Source organism: Plecotus auritus (assembly GCF_963455305.1).
Source record: "Plecotus auritus genome assembly, chromosome: 7".
Lineage (NCBI taxonomy): Eukaryota > Metazoa > Chordata > Mammalia > Chiroptera > Vespertilionidae > Plecotus > Plecotus auritus.
This window is the reverse complement of record NC_137774.1, coordinates 53,975,511-53,989,725: the sequence shown is the minus strand read 5'-3', so window position 1 is coordinate 53,989,725 and position 14,215 is coordinate 53,975,511. Positions and strand designations below refer to the sequence as shown.

The following is a 14,215-nucleotide window of genomic DNA, read 5'->3' as shown; positions in this document are numbered from 1 at the left end:
AAGACGGGGGTGGGGGGTTAGGACGGGGACAGGAGTGGAAGACACTTCTGTTTCCTTTTAATTTTGTTTGGTTTCTCTCAGCCGTTTGCACATTACCTACTCAAAAAATACAATAAACTTTGAATAAAATAACTATTTCTATCCTTTATTGGGGAGGTAGTCCTCTTTCAGAGCTGGGTTTCTTATTTATTAATTCACTCAACAACTATTCACTGCCAGCCAGTGTCCTGGCTTCTGTGTGAGTTGCTGAAAGGTGGGTGCAGTGCGCCTCCGGGGTCGGGTCTCCCTAGACTCGGGCACTAAACCCGCTCTCTGGCTGTCGGGTTCGACGAGGGGCCCACAGGTAGCCCTGTGGACGGTCTATGTTTGCAACTTGCCAGCCGGTTCCCCGGAGAGAACCTGGCTCTCCCGTGCGCTTCCCTCGGGCAGACGGAGCCCGTGGCCCCGAATCGCTAGATGTCACTGACCTGTGGACTCGGGGTTTCTCCTAAAAGCCGTGAGACGCGGCGTGGAGCCGGGTGCTCCGGGCCCAGAAGTGCAGGGCCACCGCGCAGGGCGAGCCTGCCCCCGCGGGGCACTGACCTCTGTGCTCCTTCCCTCAGGGAGATCCTGGCCCTGGTGGCGCAGCTGGTGCCGTTGTACGCCGTGTCCCACCTCTTCGAGGGCCTCGCGGTAAGTAGGCGGTGGCGGCACCTCCCGGGCGGGGGGCCTGCGCGCCCTGACCCGCGTGTCTGCCCGCAGTGCACGGGCGGCGGCATCCTGCGCGGCAGCGGGAACCAGAAGGTGGGCGCCATCCTCAACGCCGTCGGCTACTACGTGATCGGCCTCCCCGTCGGCATCTCCCTGATGTTCGCCACCCGGCTGGGCGTGATCGGTGAGCATCCCCGGGGGCGGGCTGCGCCAGGGCCAGCTGCCGCCCAGGCCCTCCTGGCCAGGGGCCGGCTCCCAGCCCCCGCGGAGCGCTCTCCCGCCTCGCCCCCCTGCCCAGAGCTCCCTCCTCCCGGCGAGGACGGGGCTGCGGCGCCTTCCCGACGTCCTCTGGAACTCAGCTGCGCTTTGGGGACAGTCCCGGAATGGCATTGGGGAGCCCTGAGCGTGGGACCCACTGAAGCCATCCTAAACTGGCCACCCGGGTGTGGGAGTGAGGCGGGGAAGCCGCGGGACAGCCGGGGTGCGATTCCTACAGAACTTGGGGAACATCTGTGGTGCCGTTTACTAGTACGTCCCGGAGCAGCGCCCCCTGTGCATTCGGAGGGATCCAGAGGGCAAAGCACAGAGAGTGACCCCAGAGCTGTGCTCTCAAGGCCCCCTCCTGCCATCCTGCAACCGCACCTCCAGCTGGCGCAGCCTTTGACACCGTGTCTCCCCACAAGGCCGTGGGTGACGAGTGTGAACTGCAGGAAGGAGGCAGGGGTGGAGGGGACCCCCATCGCTTACCTCATCGGAGGAAAGAGGTTCATCTACAGGGTATGACATTACCAGAGCCAATTTTTTAAACAGTAGGGAAAGAAATGATTGCGCAGCTTTGATTTCTAAAATAATAATTTGGAGTACATCGGCGATTAATAGATGACGACATTAACATTTGAGCACGTTATCTTTGGGCGAAGTTGTGCTGGGCGCAAGCACGGTTTGTCTGCGCCCAATCAGTACGGCGGGCTCTGACACCCAGAGTGAACTTGGAGTCCAAAGTGCCCCCGTGGGCTGGACGTTTTTTCTCAAGTTCAATAATATTTTAATGAAAAATACTTGGGGGTTGGACTTTTTTCTCACGTTTAATAATATTTTGATGAAAAATACTTGGGATGTACAAAGAATGGAGTTGCCAATGCAAAGTTCACTGGACTTGCATTGTGGTGCAGAAAATTATTTCGCTGAGTTCCTGGCATTACTCATATTTCAGTTTTGACAATGGCGGAGCTAGGGGGACATTAGAGGAATCCACTGAGAAATATAGATACATCTGTGTCTCAAGTGCTGTACTGGCCCCAAGTCATTTCACAAACAAACCTACTACTACATGCAAAGCACCCGCAGATGAGAATCAGGAAATGCTGGGTCCAAACTTCCATTTATACATCAGGTGCTGGGGATGTGCAGCGTGGCAGCTGTGGCTATTAATACGAGGTCGTATACTTGAAGGTTGGTAAGAGAGTAGCTCTCAAAGGCTGTCATCATAACAAAACACTGTAGCTGCATGGTGATGGGTGTTACCGGACTCACCGTGGCCATCATTTCACAGGACAGCTGACCCTCGAACAACATGGATTTGAACTGTGCAGGTTCATTTATATGTGGGGCTTTTTCAATAAATACAGTCAGCCCTTCATATCCACAGATTTCACATCTGTAGATTCAAACACCCATGGATCAAAAACAGTATTTTTGTATTCCCAATAGCGGTTTCCCAATGGTGAAAATACTGTTTTCGATTCATGGTTGGTTGAATCTGAGGTTGCAAAGGACCAGCTATGGTTAAATTGTGGGAGAGTCGAAAATTATATGCAGACTTTCAACTGTGCAGGCACCTGCGCCTTTAATCCCCGCATTATTCAAGGGTGAACTGTATATATCCATGTTGGATTATCATGTTGTGCGCCTGAAACAAAGGTAATGCAGAGTGTCAATTACATCTCAATAAAAAACTCTGGGACTCTGGGGGAGGTGAGGGCTCTGCAGGACTACAGCCAACCTCTGACCCACCTCTCACCGACTGCACACAGCGCCCGCCCTCAGGGCAGCTCCGCACTTCATAAGGGCCGTCTCATCCCCTGAGAGGCTTTTCACACACACGTTCCAGGGCCCTGCCCAGGGCTTCTGATAACCATCTGGTTCTAGGATTCTTAGGGTAAGTCAAACAGCAATCTTTTAAATAGTATCCTGGAATTCCTGGAAATCTAACTCATAACTTGCAAGTTACAGCTGGAGACAGCTGGTTATATTCTGTTTACTAGTAAGATGGTTAGGGTGAGCTTGTAGTTCCTATGGGTTGGGAACAATAGATTGAATATACACTGAATGGCCAGATTATTATGATCTCTGAACGCATAATAATCTGGCCACTCAGTGTATATCCTATATAATAAAAGGCTAATATGCAAATTGTCCCCTCGACCAGGAGTTCAACCAGCAGGCAGGCCGGCCAACCACCCATGTCCCCTCCCCCTGGCCAGGCTGGCCAGACCCCACTCATGCACGAATTCATGCACAAGGCCTCTAATGCTGAGTGGCCAGGTTATTATGTGTTCAGAGATCAAATAATCTGGCCACTCAGTGTATATGTGCTTCCATTAGTCCAGGGGTCCTCAAACTTTTTAAACAGGGGGCCAGTTCACTGTCCCTCAGACCGTTGGAGGGCCGGACTATAGTTTAAAAAAAAAACTATGAACAAATTCCTATGTGCACTGCGGGCTCAGGATGAGTCGGCTGCTAAGCAGGACAGGCTGCGGCACCGGCGGGCTGGATAAATGTCCTCGGCGGGCCGCATGTGGCCCGCGGGCTGTAGTTTGAGGACGCCTGCATTAATCCATTATAGGAGTGACAGTTAGTCACCAACTTTATTCTAAATATCAGAATGATTGGTACTTAGCACTGAATCTGGGCACCTCCCTGTAAACCATGAGCCCAGCCTAGCCACCTTACCTTTACCCAGATTCAGAAATAGCCAAAGACCAACCAAATGGGACACGCAAAGGCTGCTCGTTCAGAGCTTGCTCTGCACAGCCAGCCACCTGCACTGTGTTTGGCAAAGACTTAAAGGCAGGCAGTGGGGAGGGAGCGCTCTGCAGCAGGACGAAGCGAAGGCTCCGCTGTGCCCTGTGGAGGCTGTTGGCCTGGGAAGCTGGAGCCGGCTGACTAGAAGTGGGGTGTCCTGCAATTGGTTAGGGGTGCATTCTTGGTTTTCTCTGGCTGGTCCTAAGTAGGAAGTAGGGACAAAATTTAGGGAAGCTGTCAGTAATTGGTCAAATCCTGGTCATTTGGATCAGTTGGTGCAGAAGTTATTATTTCATTTCCTACCAGCAGTGGGCAAACTACGGCCCGCGGGCCGGATCCAGCCCCTTCGGCTGTTCTATCCGGCCCGGGGAGCCGAAAGAGCTGAGGGTTCTCTTGCTCTCCCCTCCGCTCCTTTACTTTGAATTTATATTAGTTCACACAAACACTCCATCCATGCTTTTGTTCCGGCCCTCCGGTCCAGTTTAAGAACCCATTGTGGCCCTCGAGTCAAAAAGTTTGCCCACCCCTGTGACTGTCCCTAGCAATAGCCATGTGGCCTCGCACAGGACTGGAGTAGAGCAGGCTGGCTTCCTGGGATGTTAATTGCAGATACAGGTTGGTTTAAGACAGGTTGCTTTAAGCTAGGGGTTAAAGTTCTATTTTTTCATGTGGTTTGACCTTTGTATATTTATTCTCTCACAGCTATTGTTAGAGTTTCTGATGTCATTAGTTCACTGTCGACCAAAAAACCCCTCATTCCTTGGGGTCTCCCTCTGGCTTTGTGCGGTTTATTAGGTGGAGTATGGATGATACTTCGGGATCTACAAGGCTTTTCCCATCCTTCATCTTCACTCAGATACCCTGCCCTAGAGCTGCGAGGTTGGCACCTGAGCAAGTGAGGTTCTGTAGGTAGCGCCCAGGGAGAGAGAGCGCGGCAGCACTTCAGGCGGCTGTCGCGTCTGCTTATTTAAAACGTTAGTTCATTTTTCGAATAAAAGGGGGTATGGTAGTCTGGTAGTGCTATTAGAGACAGGACGTTGTTTGTCCTGGAAATTTCCTTTCCTTGTAACTGTCACTTTTCTAATATGATTCTGAACATTTGTTCTGAGATCCAAAACTCCAAGAAGTAGCCCAGGGAGCCCTGGGCCTCCTGGAACCTTCTGGAAACTAAAGGAGAGAGCAGGATAGAGGCTCTGGCTCAAGCTTGGCCGTGGAAGCAGATGCTGAGACGAGACATGAGAAACATGCTCCACAAGTGGCTGGTTTCCCACCGAATTAACCTCCGGTACCTGTTCCCGCTCCCAGGTCTGTGGGCGGGGATCATCGTCTGCACCGTCTGCCAGGCCATGTGCTTCCTGGGCTTCATCGCTCGGCTGAACTGGGTGAAAGCCTGTCAGCAGGTAATGCTCACTGCGTCCCAGTCCCAGTGAGGCTCTTCCCTGGAAAAGAGAGTCCGCTTCGCTCTCCTCTCTCCCCCGCTCCCCCCTTTCCTCTCGCACTCATTTAGGAAGGCTCTTTTTACTCTTTTGTTGCTGTGGTTTTAACTGCATCTAATTCAGACTTGAAGGGCCAGATGACCCTTGCTTTACTCATTCCCTTTTATTTATTCATTGAATAGAAAAATAGGGGGTTCCTTTCTTCCCTATTTTAGGGGAACCCATGCTAGACTCCTTCCCTGTGTCTGGAAAGCCAATTTCAGGACGACATTTGGAATTGGGAAGGTGGTGTGCCATCACATGTATCCTGATACTGTTTTTATGATTCCAAAATATTCTGTTAAGATACCTGTGTGCATCTTCCTCCCCACCTTTCTAGGGTCAATGTAGGGTTTGAAAAATTGGTGAAAGATGAATGAGATAAAGGGAAAGAGGGGTTGACTCTAAATGATCTCGGACCTCATCTTCCCCCTCATCTTGTGCTTTTTCATCCAACCTCCCCCCACTCACTGACCCCCTGTCAATCATCATGAAAGATGAGTCCACACTTGTGAACTAGAGAAGCTCCAGTGTTACACGTGAATGAAAGAAAATGGCTGGGCTTTTCCTGAACCAGGAAGAGCTGGGGATTCACTTTGCATTTCATTTGTAGGCTCAGGTACATGCCAACATGAGACTACCTGTGGCCCAGGATGGGACTGCTCTGGCCCAGGACCTACTTGACCCAGGTATGCTCTGTCCGCTCCACCCGGAACAGCCTCTCCAGGAGGCCCTGGGCAGGGTGGGGGCACAGCTCTATTTGCTGCTGTGAGTTTCCATTCGAATAAGGCAAGAAACACCCAATTTGGGGTAAAAGACTTGAGATTCATTTGCTCTCACTCCGGACATTAGCCTACTGCTACAGACGATTCAAGTCTGCAGGTAGCCACTGCGGGCTAGTTCGTGGTGCTCCTGTTAGCATCCTGAGGGGTCTTCAGTGCGTGCTGACCCTGTGCTCTGACCTATCTGGGAAACGGGCATTTGTATGTTTGTTTCAATGGGGTTTTCCTGTTCACCAGGCAAATGTGTGAACCTTAAATGGATTATTGACTTGACTGTTGCTTCTGATAAACATCATGCAGATGACTTTATAGATTTCCTCTGTCAGCTTAGTAATTCCCTGGGCTCCCGGTTCTGGAGGCACTTAGGCACTCACACTCACTCTTCGCTCCTTTAGAACAGAAACCCTTTGAGCTCATGGTTGGCTCAATCACAATCGGTGGTCGAGTCTGTTTCTCTGCCTATCTCATTCGCGTTGTGTAGGCTCCCTGGTGCCTCGCTATTGCTGATTGTTTTCCAGGCTTTTCACGTTTGAAAAGTATTTGTCCAAGGGATTTGAGGCCCAAGATGGTGTTGTCTGTCTCCAGAGAGGGTTCTCCTTTGCTTCTAACACTTGCTTACTAGCCGTCCAGAGCAGTGGCAAAAATGGAAGTTCCAGCCCGGGCCCACCCAGAGGCGGCCGCGTGTTAGGGCTGGCGTACTTCTGGTTCGTGCTTATTCTCGGTGCAGTCCTTCAGAGCTCCAGCCCGCGGTACAGAGGGCTCGCCTGGGGCGTGCTGGGCTCTCCAACTGCTCCTCCAGGGGAGACTCTCGGCCAAAGGCGGCCGAGTGTGAGTGCTGGCTCTCGCCTGGTCCCCACCGCCCCAGGCCTTGCACTGGTGACTGCGCTGCTGTGCTCTGGCGCCTGCGGGTGGTTCGCTTGCTTCACCAGCTTTAGGACTTGTCTTCAGGGAAGGGCTGGCCCGCGCCTTCTGCCCCCGCATGTGAAAAGCAGGATACAGCAGCCTTACCTCGCATCGCTGTGTGAGAGCAGTGGCTCACGCATGTGCAGGGCCTCTCGCAAAGCAAGCACTTTGTAAGTGCAAGATGATATTGTTCTATTTGCGATTGTTTTCTCTCCGACCTCTGAGAGCATTGTAGCATCCCTCATGCCGTGTATGCTCATTGACAAGTCTGTTCTAGTTCCATTACGTTACCTGCCTTGGTTTTCCTCTTGGGAAGCTTTTAGGAAGTTGTTCTCACTCTCACTATCTAAGGGTCACGAGGCTAAATTCAGGCCGGCCCTCAGGGTGGAGTCACCTCCCTCTTCCGTTACATGAACGGCCCTGAGTTACTTCCTAGGTTTTCCTCTCCGCTGGCCTTCTTCTCTTTCTGAAACGATTACATAGGTGTGTGGCCCCTTGAAAAGTCTCCTCCGAATTTTAGTTTTGAGAACCACCACCTATCTCTAGGTCGTGGGTGGGCAGGGCTCCCTGGGACCATGCAGCAGCCATCTGGCCAGGGTGTGCGATGGGCAGTGGAGAGGTGCTCTGAGAAGGAATTCCTTTTATTTCTCTGTGGAGCAACTGCTTCCGGAATCACCTTTCTCCGCTAGTAACACATAGTGCACAGCGCCTATCATATCCCTTTTATGCTGATGGAAAATTCCTTCCAAGCTGCTAACCGAGTTCCTTTCCCCCAGTGGGCCTTGGGAGCCGTGGAGAGACCAGGACGAGAGATGCTGAAAAGAAAGACGAAGCCCAGTTGGACCAGCAGCTGTACCAGGAAGCACGCCTCGGGGCCCCTGGGAGGCCCAGGCTCAGGCGGCTGCAGGGGCTGAGCGGGAGGCAGCTGGCGCTGAGGCGGGGGCTCCTGCTGCTGGGGCTCCTGGCCGTGCTGCTGGCAGGCGTTGTGGTGAGGGTGTGTATCCAAGCTTAGGGTGGCAGGAGAGAGTCAGGCCAGTAAGACTTGAGCTCAATCATTCGTAGGCCCAGGTGGGAATTTGTCTGCAGGTAAGGCAAGTCAGCAGTGCCCCTGGATCTCAAGAACTGAGAGTTCCAAGATGTATTTTCTAAGGAAGAAATGGACCGAGGTAAAAGCTACATCTAGTCCACGACAGTGTCTGAGAAGCACATCGGAGGAAAGTTCATCCACGGCCTCGGCCAGCGACCACCGTGCTGACTGCATTTTCGCAGCTTTGCTAGTCTGCTCACCATTTCTTTGGATACAAACCCCTGTGCTGAGTGCGTAAGGTTCGCTGTCTGAATTATTTAAAAGATGTTACATGTCTTTCCTTGTGTCTTACGTGTTATTCAGTGGGAAACGATACTGTTAATTTCCATTTGGGTCAGATCTCAGGCAAGAGGGCACTGGAGATGCTTAAGAAACAAAAAGAGGAGACCAGATTATTCAGAAGGTGGAGCAGGCCTCACGAGGAGCCCTGTGGCCTCCCAGCGAGGAGGGGTGACGCTGAGCAAAGGCCCACTGGAACCTGCACTTCGGGTTTTCTAGTGGTGGGCAGCCCCAGAGAGAGCCAGAGGCTGGGAGAGCTAGCTGGAGGAAGTGGGCCTTTTCCCATTTTGATGGCCCAGGTGATAAAGTTGGGGCAACCCCCACGCAGCGGTGCCTTCACCCTGTCACCCTGCGATCCAGGAGGTGCCACCTTTGTTTTCTTCCTTTGTGTGCGGTTCCTACAGATTGGAGTGTGGGTCTGCTCAAACGGCTGTTTCCTCCTCCTCCCTCCGCAGCGCTTGCCCAGGGGGTGCTCTCACTGGCATCGCCATGCGGGGCAGTGGGGGGAAGTCGAGCTGGATGCCGTTATGGTCACTGTATCTGCAGGTTTTTAAATGCTTATCTTTTTATTTGGGCTGACAACACGGTAAAGCCCCAGAATTTGAATTGTGTTATGTCCGACGTGCCTTCCTTTACAGCAGTGATTTTCAAACAGCTGCTGAAAGAAGTTTAAAACATGCAGACCTGACTAGTTAGGGGCACTAACCTCTTCCCCTTAGATTGCCAAGTAAAAAATGACAGTAGTCCTTCGGTATGAATGAATCACAATGATACCTTTTTTGGGGGTCAGATCTGCAAAATATATATTTTTTGGTGTGCTGCAGAATCGTATTAATTAGTTTATGTGCCATGAGATACAAAGGGTTGAAAATCACTGCTTTACAGGGTTGGAGCTTGACTAGGGATGCCATTACCGCAGCTTTAGATCTGAAAGGCAGTCTTGCCAACTACTTACCAAGCTGCACTGGGAACTCTGACACTTACCGGGGGCCAGGCTCTACTTAAGGGGGTCAGGCTCTACTTACCGGGGGTCAGGCCCTGCTTACCGGGGGCCTGCTGCTGCGAGGAGTTGGTAGCAATGCGGGAAAGTGCACTGGGAAGGGAGAGCACTTCACTTTTCCCTCTTGTGAAGTTAAACCAAAGAGCTTTTGGGTAACCAGGTTGCCTGCTCTCACGTGGGCATCGCGGCCACACATGGCTCCACCCTCACTGCAGTCTCCCGATGAGAGGCGATGGAATTACAAGAGGTCCCTTGTGCCTGCTGTTTTTGGTTGGCAATTCAGTGGGCAGTTGCCTCTCTTGCATTTCATTCAGGCTTTCAAAGAAGATGAAGAAACTCCTCCTGCTGGGGATGGCAGTTGATTTTTCCCAGGCTCAGAACATAGCTCCCAAGCCCTGGCTGGGTAGCTCAGTTGGTAGAGCATTGTCCTGAGACGGCCAAGGTCACAGGTTCAATTCCGGGTCAGGGCACATACAAGAATCAACCAATGAATGCATAAATGAGTGGAACAACAAATTGATGTTTCTCTCTCTCAAGTCAATTTTTTAAAAATCCCCCAGTCCCCACGTGAGCTGGGCATATGCCCTAAGATTATGGTGGGGCCACAGAAATTTCTCTTTCAGCTTTATGGTGGAGTGAGCTTGGTATGAGAAATCACATTTTATGTGCAGGCTGTTATGGGGCGAGCTAATTTGGGCTAAGGGATATTTCTGCTTCCTTTGAAAGCTCAGATTTGGAACTGGAACCACAATCGGCTGCCTGACGCACCAGAGTCAATTAGTAGAGACAAGGTTGAATCTTTTCGGTGATTTTATTCAGATGCCGGCGATCCGACAGATACAACACCCTGAAAACCCGCTCTCTCGTCTTATCTCAAGCAGCCATTATACAGGGCTGGGGGTGGGGGAAACCCACAACTATGTGAGTTTCCAGGGCCTGTTTTCTAACGTTGTCCTCACAAAGATTAGCCCCCAGACGTTTCTCCCCCTTCAGCGAGCCCTGTCCTTGATTTGCTCTCAAAATGTACCTTCTCTCTGAGTGATGGAGTCACCTGGACTTCAAGGTCAATTTATCTTTATGACTCTGTTTTTCTTCTTACAACATGTCCTCCGCCGTTTCCCAGAATCTGTAAGAAAACTCTCTTATCCATAGTTAGTGCAGTGAATAACTATGATTCTGTTCTTATTGTGTACCCTACCCCTATCCTTTCCCCAGTTAGTATCAAATCTCAGACCTATGGGATTGGTTTCATATGGAAAGTGCCTGCTGTTGAAGTGCATTAGTCCTGGCCTGCCTGTCTCCCTCCCTCCTCAGAGACAGACTTCCGTCCCTGAAATCACTTAGAGGGGAGGAGGGAGGACAGTCTATCTTTAGTAACTGCTTCCTGCCAACCAGGGCTGAGGCCCTGCCTCTACAGGGTATGGACGTCTCTCCCTGCCTACCTAAGGGACACAAAGTAATGGGATCAGAGACTAGAACAAAGGCTGTTAGCTGATTCTCTCAAAGGAGGGACAGGCTGGAGTCCCCAGATCATCATCATCTTTATGGATTGCTCCATATTTCATTGATTTAATTATTTAGTCCTGAAAATCAGTCAGTTCCGTTAATTGTTGAGTCTCACTTCAGGAGGTGGTGATGCAGATGGGCTTTCAAAGTGAGACCTACATTGTGTAAACAGTAACCAGGTATTTAGTAAGGGGTCTGCCTATGAAAATAGAAGAAAAACACAAAGGTTAATGATCAGAGCAAATTATAAACCAGTTTCTGAGTTTGTAAGACTGTCAGTGGAGAAGGGTTAAAGTTTCTTTTGCTGGAATGAAAGCAAGCAGTAAAATCTGACAGATCCTTTTTATCTGCAGTTTAAATACCTCTGGTGACGTCACCAGGTGCCCATAGATTCTTTACGGTTGACATTGTATCTGTAGTTCTCAGTAACTCCAAGTCAAAGAATGGGAGAAAAAATGAAACATTAACTTGGAGGGTTGAAGACATCTAGAAGATTCGGGAACCAGTTCAGTTCACAGGTAAAAACAAAACTTTAAACTTTGAAGACAACCAACTGTATTGTGATTTCCATTAAAACACAATTTTTCTCCCTAAAATTGCTGTCATTTTTTACTAGAGACTTCATTAAATCTAGTTTTAATTTGGCCTGATTATGAAACCTGGAGTTTGGGGTGCAGATTCTTCTCGTGAATTCTTGTCCAACAAAGTTGAAGAATAAATTCATGGGTTAATAGATTGCTTTAATAAAAATGTAGATGTTTATTAGAAGCATATACAAACTCCATCTGGGCAGGGATGTCCCTAAATGAGACCCCCCCCAAGGGAGGGGCCCCCAAATGGAAAAGGCCTGCTCTCCTTCTCTCTCTAATAGGAAAAAATCCAAATAATCTGAATCTCTCTTTGTCTCCGGGTTTATAAAGGTTGTAGCTCTTTGTCTGAACATGACCTTTTCTAATTGGTCCCTTTCCTTACTTTGGGACCCCCATGCTTTCCTCATTGGTCATTTTGCTACATAGCATTAGTTTCAAAGCTCAAAGCCCTCGTGGTGCCTTTCACATAGCCATCTTATCTGTTCAGGGTGGAGTTGCTTTTGCTCTCCCTTATGGTTCTCTCTCTGTTGTCCTGGCCGGAGGTGTTTTATTATCCCCATGGCTCTCCCAGCTGCTCAGGTCAGGGCTGCTTTAATTGCTCAGGCCAAAGAGACCTCTGTCCTTCCTAGACCCCCCTTCCTGTCTGCCTAATTAAGCTAGCTAGCTAACCCTTATCAATTATTTGCATAAACACAACAAGAATAAATTGAACTTTAGTCAACCCCTCAGGGCACAGAAGCCAAGCTACAATGTTGCCATATGGTTTTGCTTGTGATACTTACAGGTTAGGGTGCATTCCTCAAGTTCTTGAGGCCCCCAAATGTCTTGAGGTTCTTTCTTTGCCATCTCCCAGGAAAACAACCTTTACTCCTTACCAAGAAAGACTGCCATGAGCCATATGAATAAGCAAGGTACCAGGACGTTTATCCCAGGGGCTTCTATCAGCTTTAAAAACAATCCTCATTTCTTAAAGCTTTCTGGTGACATCTATATTCCTGGCATTCTCTCTCAGACATGACATTTCAGTCAAAGTCTTGGTTAATAAAACCATAATTGGAAACTGGTTTATGTCCTGTTAAGAAATTAGATTCTTATTGGATTTATGTGAACAAACATATTGTCATGAGATTAATAATACTTATTAAAAGTTTTCAAGTTATGGAGGGATCAGGTAGAAAGAAAAATATAAGTGCCTCAATATTGTTTATGAAAGTATAATTTACCAAATTGATTTAAGAAAAGAAGCAAATTTTCTTATGTCTGGAAAACAGAAAGATAAAAAATCAGCAATATTTTCAACAAAAAGTTACCAAAACTACAATTATTTTCAGTTCATTCAGTCCCAAGACCAATTTTTGTTTCTCCTGATTTTTGCAAGTATTTTCATAAGTCCAGATATTCCATAGAGTTTTAGTTATCTTTGTCCAGTTTAAGGGTATGATCTGAAAATGTATACTTAGAGACATGTAATTTAAAATAAGTCAGAATCCTTTCCATGGATTTTTCAGAAGATGTAACATTTTTGTAAAGGTATTATAACAAAATAATACTGTCTCTAAATGACAAAGAAAACCAATCTTAAAATGACATGATTAGAAATCTGATTATAATGCAATTAACATGGAACCCTATCCTTTCTGTAAGACACAACATTCCAGAATAACCATCAGAGTTATGATTGAAAGTATATCAGAATTTGTAGACCCTTGGAGATTTTTATATAATTTCTAGAATATTCATTTTAATAGTATGTGTATACAAATAAAATGTAGCTATTATTTCTTTATTTGACAAACTTCCCATGTATTTTAAGCATATCAAACATGCCTGAATAGTTTTAAATTTCTCCTTCAGAAGGAGAAAGAACAAATCCTTAAAACTTCCAGGGGCCCACCAGAAATACCCAAAGCCATTTCTAGGTTACGAAAAAGTCTCTTAAAATTCAAACCCTGGGAAGGTTGTCAAACATATTTGACCAAAAGATCATATATCATTATGAAATAACCAGAGGCCTGGTGCACAGATTTGTGCACCGATGGTGTCCCTCAGCCTGGCCTGTGTCCTCTTGCAATCCGGGACCCCTTAGGGGATGTCAGACTGCTGGTTTTGGCCTGATCCCCACAGGCCAGGCCAAGGGACCCCACCAGTGCACAAATCCGTGCACCAGGCCTCTAGTATGCATATAAGATCTTCAGTTAATCTCTTCCCGCCCTCTCCCCCTTTCCCTCTGAGGTTCATCAGTCTGTTCCATGTTTCCATGCCTGTGTGTTGAGTGTCTGCCCCTTGGTGGTCAGTGCACATCATAGCTACTGGTTGAACGGTCGCTTAAGCTTCTATATATATCTATATCTATAGATGTATATCAATAGATATAGATATAGATATATATAGGTATTAAATTATTTATTCAGAATGATGGTAAAAGGTATCAAATATAAACACAGGCTAGCAAAATTTTAGTTCTTAGGATTAAGAAGATGGGTTTTTAAGTAATCAAGTGCCTGATTAACATAACATAACACATCACTACTGCATAACATATAGAACCTTTGCTTTCCAGGCAGATACAGGAAAAACTTTTTCCCTTTTAGCAGATGGGAAAAGGTCAAATAAATTCTGTATTAGTTTACGTTTGATATTTAGACCCCTTTACCTAATTAAATGTGTTATTTAGCTCACCTATGTTTCTACCCTCTATGCCATCCTTCTTCAACCTGCACAGACCCTCTGCAACTTGCATGAATCTTTTGTGACTTTCCTAGTCCCTTTCAATTTGTTTCTTCTTAACTCATTCAGAAATAACCAACTTTAGAGCAACCTACTTTCATTTCTATATTACCCAAACCATACATTTTCTTTCCAACTTAATTATAATTCTT

At 48.0% G+C, this 14,215-nt stretch overlaps 1 protein-coding gene across 4 annotated transcripts in view; it reads left to right on the top strand.

Moving 5' to 3' along the window:
• Nucleotides 1–8,241, top strand: part of SLC47A1 (solute carrier family 47 member 1) — a 37,454-nt gene extending 29,213 nt beyond the window's left edge. Inside the window, exons 13-18 of one of the 4 annotated variants that reach the window (XR_013961089.1) lie at nt 603–672; nt 742–874; nt 1,220–1,467; nt 5,020–5,114; nt 5,803–5,878; nt 7,651–8,238. Coding sequence is in view for 3 of the 4 variants with exons in the window: in XM_080678067.1 (XP_080534193.1) it covers nt 603–672; nt 742–874; nt 5,020–5,114; nt 5,803–5,878; nt 7,651–7,886 (610 nt within the window). In the remaining variant the exon portion in view is untranslated. Of the gene's footprint in view, nt 1–602; nt 673–741; nt 875–1,219; nt 1,468–5,019; nt 5,115–5,802; nt 5,879–7,650 lie in introns of all 4 variants that reach the window. The other 3 variants (XM_080678067.1, XM_080678068.1, XM_080678069.1) reach the window with 3 other exon arrangements.
• The last annotated feature ends 5,974 nt before the right edge of the window (nt 8,242–14,215 follow it).